This window comes from Podarcis cretensis (genome assembly GCF_951804945.1).
Source record: "Podarcis cretensis genome assembly, chromosome: 13".
Taxonomy (NCBI): Eukaryota; Metazoa; Chordata; class Lepidosauria; order Squamata; family Lacertidae; genus Podarcis; species Podarcis cretensis.
The window spans coordinates 53,864,423-53,883,725 of NC_137182.1; the positions used below are offsets into that span (position 1 = coordinate 53,864,423).

Consider the following 19,303-nt stretch of genomic DNA (forward strand, 5'->3'; position numbering starts at 1 on the left):
TCTCTCTCTCGCATAGCCATTCATCCCAGATGGAGTGGGCAGCCGCAAATATATTAATATAGACCTTCAAATGTGAGGTTGGGGGCTTGCCTGTGGTCCTGCAGTTATGAGCGCCAACCCCCCCCCCCCGACGAATCCTGACTGGCAAATCTCTTGCAGCAACGGCGGCCTTGCAGATATATTCACCGTTTTCGCAAAAACGAAGATAAAGGACGAGGCGACTGGGGAAGTGAAGGACAAGATCACGGCCTTCATAGTGGAGCGAGCCTTTGGGGGCGTCACGCGGTGAGTAGGATCGGAGCAAGCCACCTCACTCCTGCTTCGGCTTATTCCTCTACCCGGGCCAGTATTGCCTGCTCAGGCTGGCAGCTGCTCTCCAGATTCTCAGGTCACGCACAGGAGGAGAGATTTCCTGGCTCCGCTCACTGGAGATTGAACTTGGAAGCTTCTGCATTTAAAACACGGGGAATTTACAAGAATGCCTGCAAATGATACGTATGTGAAAATTTAAAATTGGGGACTTTCCACTAACTTATTACAGGAAGGTGCTTCCTTAATTGTCAGTGCTTGGCGACGTAGAAAAAATTCCTGCAAGCATTTAAAGGTTAAATGCATTTACTGTATTTTTCCGCGTATAAGACTGTATTTTTTTAGGTTTAAAATTGGGAATTGTCTTATACATAGTGCCTAGGGGGGACTGGCAATTCCCCCCCCCAAAAGCTCAGCAACTCTGGCCAATCATCCCCCCAAACAGCTTAACAACTCTGGGCAATCTCCCCCCATTTTATTAATTGGAAGTCCCCAAAAATAGGGGTCATCTTATACACAGGGGCGTGTTATACACAGAAAAATACGGTATTTATTTCACCCCCCTCCAGCGGACCCCCAGAGAAGAAGATGGGCATCAAGGCGTCCAACACGGCCGAGGTCCACTTTGACGGGTGCCGTGTTCCTGTCGAGAATGTCATAGGGGCCCCTGGCTCTGGGTTCAAGGTGGCCATGAATATCCTGAACAACGGGCGGTTTGGCATGGCCGCTGCCACGGCCGGGACCATGCGGGGGCTGATTAGCAAAGCGGTGAGTGAAGTCTCATAGTACCTCTGGTTTGTTGAGTTGGAAGAGGACCCCCCTCTTTCCAATTTTTTTAATGCTTGATGTTTTAGCGTGTTCCTATATCTGCTGCTGGGGGACATGGGTGGCGCTGTGGGTTAAACCACAGAGCCTAGGACTTGCCGATCAGAAGGTCGGTGGTTCGAATCCCCGCGACGGGGTGAGCTCCCGTTGCTCGGTCCCTGCTCCTGCCCACCTAGCAGTTCGAAAGCACACCAGTGCAAGTAGATAAATAGGTACCGCTCCGGCGGGAAGGTAAACGGCGTTTCCGTGCGCTGCTCTGGTTCGCCAGAAGCGGCTTAGTCCTGCTGGCAACATGACCCGGAAGCTGTATGCCGGCTCCCTTGGCCAATAAAGCGAGATGAGCGCCGCAACCCCAGAATCGTTGGCTGGACTTAACTGTCAGGGGTCCCTTTACCTTTACCCCTTATGGCTTTGATCTATAGGCTACCACTAAAATGAGGCTTCATTTTAAGCTGCATTTTAAACTGTATTCTAACTTATATTTTAAGCCACTGGTGTTTGTTTTTTTAAATGTTTTTACTATATTTATATTCAGTGTTAGGTGCCCTGAGCCAGGTCTTGGCCGTGGAGGGCGGGGTATAAAATTATTATTATTATTATTATTATTATTATTATTATTATTATTATTATCCAAAAAGGTGAACTACGCAGCAAACAGGACCCAGTTTGGAGACAAAATCCACAACTTTGAGGGAATTCAGGAGAAACTGGCTCGCATGGCAGTTCTGCAATACGTGACAGAGGTGAGGCCAAAGGCGAAAGTGAGCTAGCACATGAGGTTGGGGCAGCGACACGTGAACTGCTGTGGCGTGCCAAAAAAGCGCAGTGCTCAGCACCAAAGTCCCCGACTGCAGCCCATCCTGACCCGCCACCTTCCCCCAGCCTGGCAACGCGCCTTTAAATCTTTGCTTCATAGGGACTAGGAACTTGAGAAGAACATCAGGAGGATCCCTGCAGTGGGATCAGGCCCAAAGCCCATCTAGCCCAGTTTCCTGTTCTCACAGTGGCCAACCGGGGGGCGGGGGGGGGGCGGGGATGAGTGCAACTGAATTCCCCAAAGGGTTGTAAACTGAAAGGTGAAATTAACAGGATGCACCCAGAAGCTGTTAGTTTCAGCGCATCCTGTTACGACGCAGACTTTTTCAAAACAGTGATGGAGCAGAGCGTGGGTAGGCAAACTAAGGCCCGGGGGCCGAATCCGGCCCAGTCGCCTTCTAAATCCGGCCTGCGGATGGTCTGGGAATCGGCGTGTTTTTACATGAGTAGAAATGTGCCCTTTTCTTTAAAATGCATCTCTGGGTTACAGTGGTACCTCGGGTTACATACACTTCAGGTTACACACTCCACTAACCCAGAAATAGTGCTTCAGGTTAAGAACTTTGCTTCAGAACAGAAATCGGGCTCCGGCGGAGCAGCAGCAGCAGGAGGCCCCATTAGCTAAAGTGGTGCTTCAGGTTAAGAACAGTTTCAGGTTAAGAACGGACCTCTGGAACGAATTAAGTACTTAACCCGCGGTACCACTGTATTTGTGGGGCCTGCCTGGTGTTTTTACATGAGTAGAACGTGTGCTTTTATTTAAAATGCATTTCCTCTGGGTTATTTGTGGGTTATTTGTTCATTTCCCCCTCCTCCAAAAAAAATATAGTCCGGCCCCCCACAAGGTCTGAGAGACAGTGGACCGGCCCCCTGCTGGAAAAGTTTGCTGACCCCTGAAGCAGAATCTCACTCCCTTGGCTCTTTTCCTCTTCCCTACAGTCCATGGCATACATGATCAGCGCGAATATGGACCAAGGGGCAACCGACTTCCAGATCGAGGCGGCCATCAGCAAAATCTTTGGCTCGGTGAGAAAGGGGCCTGGTGGGAAAGGGGAAGGTGGCCTTGCCCCCTTGTCCGTTGGTCACCTGTTTGGCTGCATCCCTGTTTTAACGGGCAAAGTCCCCTCTGTTTTGACAATCTCCCTTGGCGGCGGCGGCTGCTGTTGGTGTTTCAGTGCGCCCATTTTACAGCCTGAGAAGACAGTCATTTCCCCCTCTTTTTCTTTCGTGTTGCCCAGGAGGCTGCTTGGACTGTTGCAGACGAGTGCATCCAGGTCATGGGCGGAATGGGCTTCATGAAGGTGAGTCAATTGGGAGAAATCTCTTCCACCACCACCCGGTCCGAAACCACCAATTGTCATCCACAGTGTTCGTGGTTCCAGGTTTTCATTCCCTTTTCCTTTCCAAAATGATTTTTTTTCCTTTTCTAAGAAATAACTGCAAGCAAATACCTGAAAGATTGTCGTACCACCATTTGACCACTTTGATATATGAAACTGGCAGTATTCCAGGTGCCAAAATAATACCCATTCCTCATTCATTAAAAAAAAATAAAATCATTTTTTTTAGCGTGGCAGCACCTATGCGCAGGAACTCTCTGCTCTGGGACACCTTGAATTTGTTTCTGTGTGTGTGTGTTTTCCCCAAGCAAAGCAATTTTCCAAGACTTGGAAAACCAGCAGTCCAGGTTGCCAGGACTGAAATCCTTCCAAAACTTGGCCTTTGTGGCTCAGCCCCAGATTTTCCTTTCTGAAATGAATGAAACCTGGCCTTGCGACTCCAATCCAAAAGCAACCTCCTGCCCCCAAATAGGAGATGGACAAAGGCTGGGTATGATTACTAGGAAGGATTCAGAAGCATGGCTGCTTTTGAATGTGGAGGCACAACGTATACAACCCTCTCCTCCATCCTCTAGGTTGGTGGCCATCTTGTGGCAGGGAGTTCCAGAGTTTATGCACTGCGTGAAGGAGCTCTTTCCTTCATCTTGTCTTGAATCTGCCCTGCTCATGCTCAGGCTCTTGATTTTAAACTTGCCTTGCCCAGGACTCTGGGCCATCCAGACCCTTGGATTGAAAGCCCCCCATGTTAAGTCAGAACCGGTGGGGGATTCCTGGTTCTGTCCATCTTGACCCTTCTCTTCTCGCTCTGCTGCAGGATGCTGGAGTGGAACGCGTGCTGCGTGACTTGAGAGTGTTTCGGATCTTTGAGGGAACCAATGACATCCTGCGGCTGTTTGTCGCGCTCAATGGATTTCAGGTGGGTTGTTGGGAATGTGTGTCTGAGGTTCAGGATCTGGGGAAGAGGAGGAAGAGAGGAAAGAGCGCAGTGTTTTTTAAGGTGGGAGGCGGAGCTTCTGTGTTGCCCCCGTGGCTTTCAGCCATTGATGAGAACATTGGAAGAGCTCTGTTGGATCAGGCCTAAGGCCCATCTATTCCTTTTTTAAAAAAAATAAATAAAAATAAACTTTATTATACATCAATTAAGATCACTTTGCACATTACAGTGGACACTGCGGGATGCACGTTCGCAATCCGCAGCGGTGCGAGTTGCGATTCGGCACTTCTGCGCATGCACAAAGTGTGATTTAGCGCTTCTGCGCATGGACGACCACTGAAACCCGGAATTAACCTGTTCCGGTACTTCCAGGTTTCAGCGCGTCCGTAACCCGAAAAAACACAACCCAAGGTATGACTGTACTAATAACATTTAACTTAGACAGTACATACAACACAACCGATACACACTACACAAATTACAACATAAACACACCAAACACACCCTTGACACTAACTTCCGATTCTTTTCATTGTGCTATATTACATTTTGTTAAACTATACGCATTTCATTGTCATTATTTTAGTTTCCATTTCTTCCAACTGATCTTATTATATACTTTCTTTTTTTTTTTCATGATTCATTCTGTGTCTGCCAGGAGGTTAGCATTATCACAGCAATTTCTAATGTATTCTTTAAAAATTATCCAATCTTTATTAACTTTTTGTATTGAGTTTCTTCTTAATAAGAATAATAAGAATAAGGCCCACCTATTCCAGCGTCCATCTTTGCAGAGGAGCCAGCCTGATGCCTCAGGGAGACAGACCCACAGGAAGGGTGTGAGGGCAGCCCCCCCCCTCTCTCTCTCTCTCTGCTTGTTTGGTTGATTTTTTAATATGGAGAGAGAGAGAGAGAGAGAGAGAGAGAGAGAGAGATCACACTCTCCTTTATAAAATAAACAGCAGCTTACAGAAATTCATATCCAAAACAGTAAAAGCAGTGCTCCCAATGGCTAAAGTGGATTTCTTACAAAACAACCTTGCAGCTCCCTGTTGGCTAGTGTTAAAAGGTAAAGGGACCCCTGACCGTTAGGTCCAGTCGTGGCCGACTCTGGGGTTGCGGCTCTCATCTCGCTTTACAGGCCAAGGGAGCCGGCGTACAGCTTCCGGGTCACGGGGCCAGCAGGACTAAGCCGCTTCTGGCGAACCAGAGCAGCGCACGGAAACACCGTTTACCTTCCCGCCGGAGCGGTACCTATTTATCTACTTGCACTTTGACGTGCTTTCAAACTGCTAGGTTGGCAGGAGCAGGGACCGAGCAACGGGAGCTCACCCCGTCGCGGGGATTCGAACCGCCGACCTTCCGATCGGCAGGTCCTAGGCTCAGTGGTTTAACCCACAGCGCCACCCGCGTCCCTAGTGTTTAAGCTGTGAGTAATAGCTGTTCACAGACATCTCCTCCCTCCGTGAGTGTGGCTTAATCACCTTTAGAAGCCACATCCTGTGGCTGTAAGTTCCGTGGGTTAATTTTGCCTTTCAACTTAAAAACGGAACTTTTTTTGCTTGTTTTTGTATCTGCTTTTTGCAACCACGTGTTCAAATGCTGCCACAGTTCCTCGAACCAGAACCGCTTCCTGGAAATGAACACAGGCACACAAAACCCCCCACTGTCACTGCCTGTCAACTGTGCCTACCACACAGGGTTGTTGTGGGCATTCGGTGAGGGTGGGGGAAAGCATGTCAGTGCTGCCTTCAGTTCCTTGGAGAGAAGGTGGCATGTTGTTGTTTAGTCGTGTCCGACTCTTCGTGACCCCCTGCACCAGAGCATGCCAGGCACTCCTGTCTTCCACTGCCTCCCGCAGTTTGGTCAAACTCATGCTGGTCCCTTCGAGAACACGGTCCCACCTTCTCGTCCTCCGTCGTCCCCTTCTCCTTGTGCCCTCCATCTTCCCCAACGTCAGGGTCTTTTCCAGGGAGTCTTCTCTTCTCATGAGGTGGCCAAAGTATTGGAGCCTCAGCTTCAGGATCTGTCCTTCCAGTGAGCACTCAGGGCTGATTTCCTTCAGAATGGAGAGGTTTGATCTTCTTGCAGTCCATGGGACTCTCAAGAGTCTCCTCCAAGGTGGCATATCAGTGCAATAAATATTAAAGAGTGTCCCCATCCGCATTAGCATCTTAAATTGGGTCTGGTAACGTAAAGGCAGCCAGATCCTGCAGAATAAGCTTTGTTACGACCTCACACACCTATTCTGGGGGGCTTCGCTATTCTGGACCAAGTGGTGTTTCTGAGCCATCGCCAAGGGATGCCCTATCTAGAGTGTGTCACAGTAGTCTAGACACATTTTTCCTACCTTTTACGAGCCCTCAAAGCCTGGAATCCACCTGACTTTTCTTTTTCTTTTTTTAAAATAGTTTTAATTCAAAATTTCAGCATAACAATTTATCAAAAACATATCATCCTGATTCACCCCCCCCCCATTTTTCCCTCCCCCCTCCCGAGAAAAAAGAAAAAAAGAAAAGAAAAACCACCCTCCCTCCCTCCCCCCACTCAGACTTCCCTCAGCTCCCCTCTCTGGTTTTTCAGCACATGTTATTCTCTGCATATTATAAAATTGTAAAGGTCCTTAAATTATCTGTCTTTATATAATCCATAATAAATTTGTGTATGTTTATTCAAATCCTGCAAAGGAATCTAATTCAGTTTGTTGTTTCTTTAAGTACATTGCTAAAGGTTCCCATTCTTTGAAATCACAGTTGTCCTTATCACGCAGTTTGTATGTCAATTTTGCCAATTCCGCATAGTCCATCAGTTTCTCTTGCCACCGTTCTTTTGTCGGGATTTCTTCCTTCTCCCATCCTTGTGCTATTAAGACTCTGGCTGCCGTTGTCACATACATAAATACCATATTTTTTGCTCTATAAGACCGACTTTTTCCCTCCTAAAAAGTAAGGGAAAATGTGTGTGCAGGCTGCGCAGCTATCCCAGAAGCCAGAACAGCAAGAGGGATTGCTGCTTTCACTGCGCAGAGATCCCTCTTGCTGTTCTGGCTTCTGAGATTCAGAATATTTTTTTTCTTGTTTTCCTCCTCCAAAAACTAGGTGCGTCTTGTGCTCTGGTGCGTCTTATAGAGTGAAAAATACGGCATGTTCTTCAATTTCCTTGGCAGGTCTTTTCCTACAATCCCTAACAGAAATGCTTCAGGCTTTTTTTTACAAATGTTAGTTGGAACATTTTCTTCAATTCGGAATCCACCTGCCTTTTCAATATAACCACTCCCTCGTGCTGACCTCTCCTCTCCTCTTTCCCTACCCCAGAACGCCGGGAACGAGCTCCGCGGGTTGCAGCGTGCCATCAAGAATCCTCTTGGAAACGCTGGGCTCATAGTCAGCGAGGTTGGGAAGCGAGTCCGCAGGTATGGATCCCCCAAGGGATGTGGGGTGCGGGTGGGCATACGACAGAATTAAAGCCATGCAATTGTTGTGCATATCCCCATCCCTGAGCGGGAATACGTTTCGGGCTTCCAGCAATGCACCCTGGGGTGGTTTCATAGTTGGAAGAGACCACAAGGGCCATCGAGTCCAACCCCCTGCCAAGCAGGAAACACCATCAGAGCACTCCTGACATGGTTGTCAAGCCTCTGCTTAAAGACCTCCAAAGAAGGAGACTCCACCACACTCCTGGGCAGCAAATTCCACTGTCAAACAGCTCTTACTGTCAGGAAGTTCTTCCTAATGTTTAGGTGGAATCTTCTTTCTTGTAGTTTGGATCCATTGCTCCGTGTCCGCTTCTCTGGAGCAGCAGAAAACAACTTTTCTCCCTCCTCTATGTGACATCCTTTTATATATTTGAACATGGCTATCATATCACCCCTTAACCTCCTCTTCTCCAGGCTAAACATGCCCAGCTCCCTTTGAAACATGCCTAGCTTTCCTTTGAACGAGGCCACTGGAGGCTAGTGATCTACCGTTTGGTCTCCTCCAATGCACTCTACATGGGGCTGCAACTAGCTCAGAATGGGGCTGCTAAGGGGCAACATGATGGGACCATGGACCACGATTTTTTTAAAAGCACAGGGCTGGGTGCCAGTCAGCTGGCAAGCCCAGTTCAAGGTGGAAATGCTAGCTTCTAAAGCCGTAAATGGCTTGGGACCCAAGTACTTAAGTGAGTGCCTTTCCCCCAATATCGACCCCTTCTTGTTAATTTTTCTCACTTGATTTTTAAAATTCCTTTTTTTTTGTAAGAGCTTTTTGAGGGCTTTTTCCTGTCAGGCGGTGTATACAGTGGTACCTCGGGTTACATACGCTTCAGGTTACAGACTCCGCTAACCCAGAAATAGTGTTTCAGGTTAAGAACTTTGCTTCAGGATGAGAACAGAAATCATACTCCGGCGGCGCGGCAGCAGCAGGAGGCCCCATTAGCTAAAGTGGTGCTTCAGGTTAAGAACAGTTTCAGGTTAAGTACAGACCTCCGGAACGAATTAAGTACTTAACCCGAGGTACCACTGTAAATTTTATTAAATAAACGACAACAATAGCTGCAGATTCTTTGTGGCATACAGTTTTAATTACAACTGTATCCAGGGGAGAATAGGCAGAGTAGCTGCAACTCTTAACTAAGGTGTCCAAGTTTGCTGCCTTCCCACCAGATTCTGGGGGACGTGACCAGCCCCCCCCCCAATGCTGTTAGCTCCCCCCCCCCTCTCTGTGACTGCAAAAGCTGTCAAGTCAGTTGTTCTCTTTCACACATGCAGACACCTCGAGTGACGTCCCCTCCAGCCAGGGGACAGTGGGGAAGAAAGGCCTGCCCCCGCCCCCTTTTGTCAGGCTGGCTATCACCTTTCTCCTGCTATCCAGTTTCCATGGCAATGCGTTGCCCCCAATTTATATAACAAATGGGATTTTTAGCAGACCTGACCAGGGCTGTTTAAGTAAATGAAACGAAGTAATGTGACCTAATTTGACCATTTATCTCTCTCCCCTTCCACCCCGGAGGATGCGTATGAGGAGATGTGGCCATAAAATGGTTCCTCTCTCTCCCCCCCCCCCCCCATTTAGCTGTGATTCCTGCTTTTCAGGGGGTTAAACTAGATGACTCCATGATTCTTCAGGCCCTGGCTATCTGGACACTGGAAGTTACGTTGCCTCTGAATATGGACGCCCCACATTCAGCTTTCATCACCTTCTCCTCCTCTTCCTTGTCCAGTGAATCTGTTTTAATCCTTGCCTCTCTTTTTTCTTCATTTTCTCTCAAAGCAATCTGGACAGGTGGCAGCTGCCCCTTCCGCCTTGTGGCAGTGAGTTCCATAAGTTAGTCACGTGTTGCATGACTGAAACAAATAAACTCCAACCGCCCTTTTGTCATCCTTATAAATGCCGGCTACCTTCTGCCGAACCAACCTTGAGTTTTCAGTAGATGGAGGAAAGAGAACCATTTCTCTCTCTCTCTGTCCGTCTTTCCACATCATTCATGATTTTTGTAAGCCTGTCTGGAGTCCTGGTTTGAGTCATTCTCTCATTGTGTGTCTCTGTTCCCCCTTCCTGATAGGCACTGTTCTGAAAGCATTTTATTTTAAGGGCTCTCCTTTTTTCTATACCTTCTCTTGCCCTAAGAATCATGCCCTCTTTGTCTTCCTCCTGCCCCTTCCAGGAAAGCCGGTTTAGGAATGGGGATAACCTTGAAGTCCGTAGTGCACCCAAGTCTGGACTCGAGCGGTGAGCGGGTAAGTGGTGGCATTTCATACCCAGCTGATCTTTTTGGATCCTCTGCACTTTGATCGATTGCATCGTTATCCCAACTTTTCCTCCTCCAGTTTGCTCAGGGTAGTTCTCCTCCTCACTTTGAACCCCACAGCAACCCTGTGGTGTAGGTTAGGCTGAGAGAGGCAGTGACTTGGGCCCCTAAGGTTAGCCTGTGAGGTTCACGGCTGAGCAGGGATTCGAATCCTGATCTTACCCAGGTCCTAGCCCTACGCCACACTAGCTCTCCACTTGCCTTTTGAAGAGCCAAGCAGGATTTATTTTGTATTTTTTTTATTCCATAGATTTACTTTTCTTACTTTTTTTATTTTTTTTTGCATATAATTTTTATTAATCAACATCAGCAAACAAAACAAAACAAAATACATTAATTTCACATCGTTTTCATAACTTATTTCTCTTTTGGACTTCCCTCAGCTGTTCCGTAAATCATCCATAGTCATAATTTTAATTACACATTTCTCAAATTTATATTGACATTATTTATCTCTTTTGGAATGTAAATCTATGGAATATATTGTCTAAAGGGAATATTCCATAGATTTACATTCCACTTTCCAAATGACACGGGGTTTTTTGGGTGGGGCGAGGGTTTACATTGATTTTTGAGGATGAATACTTGAAGCATGTTGAAACAGGTTCTGAAGCAACATTGGCAAAACCAGTGTAACAAAATGCAAATTTACCCCTCTCTCTCTTTTTGCCTTGCTTACGCAGCTAATTTTGATGAATACTGTACTTTATAAACTGCATAGAGATTTCCCCCCCAGCAGTATACACTAGCAGCCAGAATTGTGGAAGCCTTCTGGAAAAAGTTTGTTTCCAAGGTTTGATGGCTCATAACACCTGATTGGCTCTCTAAACACTCATGTTCATTGGCTACTTTCAAATGAAGATAATTTTATGGTATTATTTAAAAAAAAAAGTGGTGTTATGAGCCATCAAACCTCAGAAATACACTTTTCCCAAAAGGTTCCCGCAATTTTATCTTGCTAAATAAACAAAGCACTAAACTGGAGAGAGTTAGTCATATTCAGACATGTATTCTTATTTAAAAAACAAAACAAAACCTGTGGATTTTATCTATATTTTGACAAATGTGTTTGGAATTGTGAGGGGGGGCGTGTCTGATAGAGAGGGAAACTTTTAGTTGACCCCTCTGCATGGCTTTTGGCTGCCATATTCTCAACCTCTTCCTTCTTTTTAGGCAGTAAGGGCGATCGATCTTTTTGGTGCTGTTGTAGAAGAGAAGATTCTGAAACATGGCAAAAAGATTATTGGTGAGTGTGTGTTTTTTAATAGCCAAAATGGCACCATCCGTGCTCTTTCGGTTAGTTTTTTCAAATTATTACTTCATTTGATAATGTATGTGAACCAGAGAGAACAATGATGACAACAGGGCAAAGATGAAAAGGTGGAAAAGCAAAACTGTAAAATAGGCACGTACAATGAATGTAGTTGCATATGAGTTAAGATAACAAAGTCCAAGTGAAGACTATCAACATTTATCAGTTCATCAAACAGAGTTCCAGATTGCCTTGGAAATGGTGGTTCCGCTGTACAGTGGTGCCTCGCAAGACGAAATTAATCCGTTCCATGAGGCTCTTCGTCTAGCGGTTTTTTCGTCTTGCGAAGCAAGCCCATTGACGGCTTAGCGGATTAGCGCTATTAGCACTATTAGCGGCTTTTAGCGGCTTATCAGCTTAGCGGATAAGCAGATAAGCGGCTTAGAAAAAGGGGGGGAAAGGGAAAAAAAAGTCGGAAAAACTCGCAAGACATTTCGTCTTGCGAAGCAAGCCCATAGGGAAATTCGTTTTGCGAAGCGCCTCCAAAACGGAAAACCTTTTCGTCTAGCGGGTTTTTCGTCTTGCGGGGCACCACTGTATAAGATCAGTTCTTTTTACAGTATATTTGCATTGGTCTCTTCAAAAATATTCATTAATGTTAATTTTGGACAACATGCAGTATTGTTTCTTTAGTGATATTTATCATTTCGGTCAAAATTATATTCCAAAAATCTTGCACCAACTGAAGTTTCCACCACAAATGAAAAGTTTGCCAAGTCTATTGCAACCCCTCCAACAATTAGATGATACAGAAGAAAACATTTTTGACATTTACAGAGGAGTGCAATACCACCTGTGTAGTAATTTTAAGGAGTTTCCCCTAAGAATACTGGAAACATTTCCCCCCCCCCAATCCCTGCAAAGAATTTGTTTTCCAATATCCAGTTCCCATGCCTTTTTAAGGGGTTCTATAAATCTGTCATCAAAGCTAGTTTTAATCCCATTAAATTAAAGTGCAAAAGAGATGAACAACTCCAGATTCTTTAGCTACACTTGCAGGGGTGCAGTGGGGGCTAGAGCACTGTTTCCCAACCTTGGGCCTCTAGCTGTTTTTGAACTACAATTCCCATCATCCCTGACCACTGGTCTTGCTAGCTAGGGATGATGGGAGTTGTAGTCCAAAAACAGCTGGAGGCCCAAGGTTGGGAAACACTGGGCTAGAGCATAATGACAGCCCATCGGCTGGATCAGACCACAAGGCCCACTTTGGCCAGCATCCTGTTTTCACAGTGGTCACCCAGATGCACCCAGGTTCTGCCTGCGGACTTCCAACCAGATGCCTTTTGGATGTCTGCAAGCAGGATCTGAGCACAAGAGCCCGCTCCCCTCCTGAGGTTTCCAGAAACTGGTATTCAGTAGCATTTTTATCAAATATTGAGGGTAAGCAACTGGAGAGGAGCTGTTAGTTTCATGGACTCCTTGCAGGAGCAGCAGGAATGAGGTGGCTTCTTAAGAGAACCCAGTTGGGAACAGGATCCTGGGAACTTGGATTTCTTGTTTTTTTTTTTTTTTTTTTTTTTTTTTTGCTGTGCTTATCTCCATCCATCCCTCTCTGGCTTCCTGGTATAACTGCTGGTATCTGTTTTCTCTCTCTCTGCTCTTCTCCCCCCTTCCCACAAATCCCAGATGAACAATTCGTGCTGAAACGCATCGCTGACAGTGCAATTGATTTGTACGGCATGGTTGTGGTGCTCTCCAGGTAAGGCCTATTTTCCAGGAACATAGGAAGTTGCCTTATTATATACTGAGTCACACACACTGATTCATTTGCATTGTCCACCTTGACTTGGAAACGGCAGCTTTCCCGAGTTTCTGGTAGGAAGTCTCTACCAGCCCTCGCTGGCAATGCCATGAGAGATTGAACCAGGAATCTTTTGCATGCAGTCAGATATGCTCTCCCACTGAGCTATGATCCCTTCCCCTCTTCTGGTTGCCCCGAGGATAAGTCCCCCACGCCAGATCCCATTGGCAGGCCATGTCCTAGAATCTTAGAATTGTATTTTTTTTATATAATAATATTTATTCAGAGTTTAAGGGTTATAAAAAGAAAAAAGAACAATACAAAACACAAAGAGGAAAATACAACAACAACTGAAAAAAAGAAAAAGAAAAAGAAAGATACATTCACTTAAAAAATAAAAAGAACTGATTAAACCTTTACATAAACTTTCTTTCTTTACTTGTTTCCTTGACCTCCTCTCACCTCCCAATTTTGTATTCCAATTCAAATCGTTATTTCAGCAAATCCTTCCAACCTTATTTTCATTTAAGTAATTTAATATAATATATTGTAATTTAACGTCCTCTCTTTCGTCAATTTCATCAACTCATTTTTACTTAATCCTTTATGTCATTTCTACCAAAACCACCTAATTTTCTTTTTCCAACATCTTTCTAACATTCCTTAATTTTACAATATTTTTGAAGATATACTTTAAATTTTTTCCAATCTTCTTCCACCGACTCTTCTCCTTGGTCCCGGATTCTGCCAGTCATCTCAGCCACCTAGAATCTTAGAATTGTAGACTTGGAAGGGACTCAAGGGTCATCTAGTCCAACCCCCTCCAACACAGGAATCTCAGCCTTCAAGAAAGCTCTTTTCTGCAGAGCTCTGGGGTCAGTTTTCTCCCCTCCCCAAAACAAATTCTCATGCCTTGTCTGTCTTTCCCTGGTAGGGCATCCCGGTCCCTGGAGCGTGGAGAACCCACAGCCCAGCATGAGAAGATGCTTTGCGACACCTGGTGCATTGAGGTAAGGAGCTCCCCTGTTTTTGCTTTGCATGAGAACAGCCGTTGTGTTTTTTAGACCAAGACGTGGCTCCCTGTTTTATGTGATCTCTGCCCAGAAATCAGTGGTGCATGCTTCATTCTTGGGGCTGTGATTGTATTACTCATTTATTTAAAGCATTTTTTTTTAAATCCCACTCTTGGGCGACCCTTTGAGTGGCTTATGAATGTAAACTTATAAGGCAGTGCCTGTCTCGCTCCCTCCCTGTGAGGTTATAGGGAACCAGGCAGAGGGCCTTCTCAGTAGTCGCACCCGCCCTGTGGAACAGCCTCCCATCAGATGTCAAGGAAATAAACAACTATCTGACTTTTAGAAGACACCTGAAGGCAGTCCTGTTTAGGGAAGTTTTTAATGTTTGATGTTTTATTGTGCTTTTAATTCTGTTGGGAGCCGCCCAGAGTGGCTGGGGAAACCCAGTCAGATGGGTGGGGTATAAATAATAAATTATTATTATTACTACTATTATTATTATTATTATTATTATTATTATTATTACAATTTAAAAGTCATAGCACAAAAGGAAAATGGGTCCGGAGGGAGGAAGAAAAAAACAAACCCTGAGGCACAATAATTACTTTAAGCAAAGGTGTGTGTGGCGCATCAAAGAGAGTGGAGCCTATGTGCTGAGACCGCCACCATTTTTATGCTCCATCTCTCTCTCTTTTCCCCCACTCAGGCCTACGACCGCATCACTCAGAACCTGACCTCCCTGCGTTCCGACAACACGCGCCACTTCTTCAGGAATCTCCGGGGCATCTCCAAGGCGTTGGTGGAAAACGAAGGGGTGGTTTCTCACAACCCTCTGGGCATCTGAGGCGTGCCAGCTGTTCCTGGAGCTGCCTCCTACACCCTCTTTGCCCCCACCCTAAGAGATGTAACGATTAGAGCCTGCAGATTCAGAAAGGAGGGGTCAACCGTCCGTAGCTCATTCCCCCTCCCAAGAGAAATATACCTCTTTGCTTTATAAATGCCTTAATGGACTCCTGTGCGTTTTGGCAGGGTACGTGAAGACTAGAGTATGATCTCAGAATTGTAGAGTTGGAAGGTACCCAGAAGGTCATCCATTCCAACCCCCTGCTATGCAGGAATCTCAGCTATTCTTGTGCTCAAGTAGTAGGTCGAATTTTGAAGGAGTGGGGAGAGGCTTTCATTTGAATTCTGTATTTGGCTTCCTTTGAGAGTGTGGCAAATCTTCCCCTCCACGCATGCGCACCGTGACCTTAGCAAAGACTCTTCTCCCGTCCCCAGTGCAATTATCATAAATTCTGAGGTCAGAATTGTCTGAATTGCAAAAGGGGACCAGACTCCTAAATCCAGCTGCTTGCCTATTTCATTGGCGTCCCAGAATTCACGAGCCACTTGAGTTGGAAAGTTTAGCTGTAAATCAGCGGCATGTATAAAGCCCTCTGCCTCTGATTGCTGTATTTTCTGCGGGAGAAAAAACCTATTAAATTGCATCGACAAATCTGAAGAGCTGCTGAAGTGGGATAGATTTTTCAGAGAAGCTGTCCAGTGTAATGCACGTGTTGACATCAGAAGAGCCCTGCGGCTGGATCAGGCCCACCTAATTCAGTGTCCTGTTCTCACAGCGGCCGACCAGGTTCCCCTGTGGGAATCCCAGGAGCAGAAGCTGTATGCAGACATGCTTTTGCCACTTGCGATTCCCAACAACTGGTGTTCCAAAGCGATACTGCCTCCCACGGTGCAGTTAAAGCATAAGAAGAGCCTGGTTGCTGGATCAGGCCAATGGCCTATCTTGTCCAGCATCCTTTTCTCACGGTGGCCAACCAGGTGCCCCAGCAGGCAGGGCCTGAATGCAGCAGCAGTGCTGGCCCCATTTTGTGACTCCCAGCAGCTGCCTCCAACCGTGCATGTAGATAGAACATAAACCATTGTGGCTAGCAGCCGTTTGATAGCCTTTACCTCCAGGAGTTTGTCTTGTCCTCCTGTAAAGCCATCGTAGTTGGTGGCCACCTGCTACCTCCTTGTGGGAACGAACTCTGCAGTTTAACTTATGTTAAATGAGAATTTCCTTTTATCCGTCTTGAATCTTCCAAGTGTTGATTTAAAAATAGTCGCTGACACACACGCAGCAAATTAAGAGAAAGTGGAAGGCAGCACATCGGATAGCAGAGCATGGCTTTTTAATACCCAGTCTGCAAGGCTTTTTACAGAAAAAGGGGGCTGGGGGACGTTTATAGTGGCAGAGGAAAACACGTCTTGCCAACTGGGCAGTTTCTGTGACGTTCCTGGGGTGGAAGGGATTTGAGCCATTGGGGGAAAGGATTGTAAAATAAGTAGCAGAAGTGCCCTCATCCCACCCAGAATGCCGTCTTGCATTTTTGCTTGTATAATATACACATCTTGGCCTCCCAGCGCTTATGTTAACTTCTTACCTCTCTTTCTCAGCCAAAATTGGGTTGGAGTTTGGCACTTGTTGGAAGTAAGAGTCTTGGAATTTAAGTCTGATGTTGCCCATGTGATTTAAAGGGGGGAAAGTTGTCACAGTTGAAATGCAATGTTGGGGGAGTGGGCCACCCCAAGCGACTTTTTCCCCTTTTGGATCTGCTGTACTAATGATTGTTGTCAACATTCCCACTTACGGATGCCATCTGATTGTAAGTGTTTTATGAACAGTGTTATTAAACATGTGAAACTGAGCTGGTGTATGCTTGATGTAACTTGTCACGTTACAAACATTTCTAAAAGGAACTCTTGGCTGTGACATTTTTAAAACAACATCCCTTTTGAAAACAATTCCAGAGCCCTGAGTATTTTGCTGGATCTCAAGCCTTTCGTGAAACTTCCGCCCGACTTTTTATGATCTGGGATGTGTCGAGCTGCAGGCTTCAAAAGGGGCCTGACCAATACTACATCTCCCAGAATGCCCTTGGGGAGGGGGTAGAGTTTGCAATCTGTCCTGCAAATCTTTTAAGCTGGCAGCTGTTTGGGAGAGAGATTAGGAGATTAAGGTTGTACATGTACAAACTGCCTCCGAGATGCCAGTGAAAAGGCAAGGTAAGACGGCCGTCCTGTCATTTGTTTTTATTCCTTTTGGTGAATGCTCCCCTCTCCTGTGGAACGCATTCAGGGTGCTGGCTTGAGGGGAAGGGTGGTTACTCCATTCTAGGGCTATAAATCTTTAATCCGTTTTCCAGTTCCTGTTTTGTGCACGGTTACGCACACACTTCCTCTTAGGCTAAACGGTGCAGGGAGAAATCCTGCCAAAGGGTGATCGGCTAATGCAGGGTGGCCGTGCTATTTCACTGCTCTTAGTCTGGGGCGAGAGAGAGCTGGTCATTCCGCTGCCCATTTTGGCACTGCGGGTTTAGAATCATAGAATCCTAGAGTTGGAAGAGACCACAAGGGCCATCGAGTCCAACCCGCTGCCAAGCAGGAAACACCATCAGAGCACTCCTGACATATGGTTGTCAAGCCTCTGCTTAAAGACCTCCAAAGAAGGAGACTCCACCACACTCCTTGGCAGCAAATTCCACTGTCAAACAGCTCTTACTGTCAGGAAGTTCTTCCTAATGTTTAGGTGGAATCTTCTTTCTTGTAGTTTGGAGCCATTGCTCCGTGTCCGCTTCTCTGGAGCAGCAGAAAACAACTTTTCTCCCTCCTCTATGTGACATCCTTTTATATATTTGGACATGGCTATCATATCACCCCTTAACCTCCTCTTCTCCAGGCTAAACATGCCCAGCTCCCTTAGCCGTTCCCTTAGCCGGGTTTGTTGACTGAAACAGCAACCCTAAGCCTCCTCTTATCGTAAGGGGTATGGAGCAGGCTGGTGGCAGAGTTACTCGGTGGTAGAGCATCCCCTTTGCATGCCGGGTTGCCGGAAGGTCCCAGGTTCAGTCCCAAATGGTGTTTCCAGTTAGGGCTGAATCCAGGGGAGCCTCTGCTAGTCAGTGTGGACAATATGGAGCTAGATAGACCTCAGTGATCTGATGTGGTATAAAGCAAATTTCTGTGTTCCTATGAGATGAATTATGAATAACCGTATTAGGTTTGCCTTGGCAATATGTCAAGTTGAAAAGCCATACAGAAAAATATATTGGGAAATGCTGTATATCAGTGGTAGAGCTCCTGCTCTGCATGCAGAATTTCCCAGGCTTCTCGAGGTAGGGCTAGGAAAAGCTCCTGCTTGAAACCACTGGCACTGAGTCTGTAGGCAGTACTGAGCTGCATGGTCCAAGGACTTTGCATGATGCAGTTTTATATTCTCTTGCACTCAGTTAATTCACTGAAGAGTGGGCGAGGGGTTGAGTCTGTGTCTGCTGGGATGTTTGCAACGGAAAGGTGTTTGCCCCGTGAAAATGGTATCACTTCTGGGAGGTCGTAGCCCAGTGGTGGAGTATCTAGTGCATGCAGAGCATCCCAGATAGGGCTGGGATTTTCCCCTGCCTGAAACCCTGGAGTTGCGCTGCCAGTCAGTGTAGACAATACTGAGTTAGATAGGCCAATAGTCTGTATAGAGCAGCTTCTTAGGTTTCCCTGTGTGTGCATGTGCATTGGGGTGTCTGAGCACTTGTTTTGAGTATGTTTATGTTGCAGGGATGCATAATTCAGATAGCGCTGAGGTGCTGTTGTGCACCGTGCAAGACTGTACATGGAATGAGGAACAGAGGCATTCTTACACCGGCCACATTGTCAATTTATTTTCTGAGGGTTCTGAATAGCAGTTGCTGGAAGCCTCTGGAGGGGAGAGAGCTCTCGTGCTTGGATCTGCTTGCGGGTTTCCCTCCAGGCATCTGGTTGGCTGCTGTGAGAACAGGATGGTGGAACAGGATCTATTGGACTGATCCAACAAGGATCAGACAGAATTGAGACTCTGATCCAATTGACTTGGGAACACTGTGTGAACAGAACAGGTGAAGTGTGTGTGTTACGCATTGTGCAAGAAAGCAATGCCAGCCACATTTCATAGAATTGTAGGGACCTCCTTCCAGGCTGATGCAATGCATTTCCAGAATATGCATGAATAAATGCCTATTTCCTATCCCTAATCTATTTATTTTAAACAGGGAGGCTTGCCTACCTTCTTGCTGAGGGGAGTAGGGCTTCCCTTAACCAAGACCAAAGGAATACAAACTGCACATGTGCAGAAATGCTCCTGAGGCTGAACCATGACAATAGAAACTTGTCCCAGGACTCTGGGCTAACTCAAAACTTGGCATGCAGAAG

General features: G+C 46.2%; 1 protein-coding gene across 1 annotated transcript in view; it reads left to right on the forward strand.

The window, feature by feature from the left end:
* ACADVL (acyl-CoA dehydrogenase very long chain) overlaps window positions 1-16,773 on the forward strand; it is a 31,226-nt gene extending 14,453 nt beyond the window's left edge. The window contains exons 9-20 of the mRNA XM_079951879.1: window positions 160-285; window positions 879-1,077; window positions 1,773-1,877; window positions 2,890-2,976; window positions 3,189-3,251; window positions 4,105-4,206; window positions 7,539-7,636; window positions 9,871-9,943; window positions 11,188-11,260; window positions 12,953-13,025; window positions 14,002-14,077; window positions 14,790-16,773. Of these exons, the coding sequence (XP_079808005.1) occupies window positions 160-285; window positions 879-1,077; window positions 1,773-1,877; window positions 2,890-2,976; window positions 3,189-3,251; window positions 4,105-4,206; window positions 7,539-7,636; window positions 9,871-9,943; window positions 11,188-11,260; window positions 12,953-13,025; window positions 14,002-14,077; window positions 14,790-14,927 (1,213 nt within the window). The 3' untranslated portion in view covers window positions 14,928-16,773. The remainder of the gene's footprint in view (window positions 1-159; window positions 286-878; window positions 1,078-1,772; window positions 1,878-2,889; window positions 2,977-3,188; window positions 3,252-4,104; window positions 4,207-7,538; window positions 7,637-9,870; window positions 9,944-11,187; window positions 11,261-12,952; window positions 13,026-14,001; window positions 14,078-14,789) is intronic.
* Window positions 16,774-19,303: the final 2,530 nt, after the last annotated feature.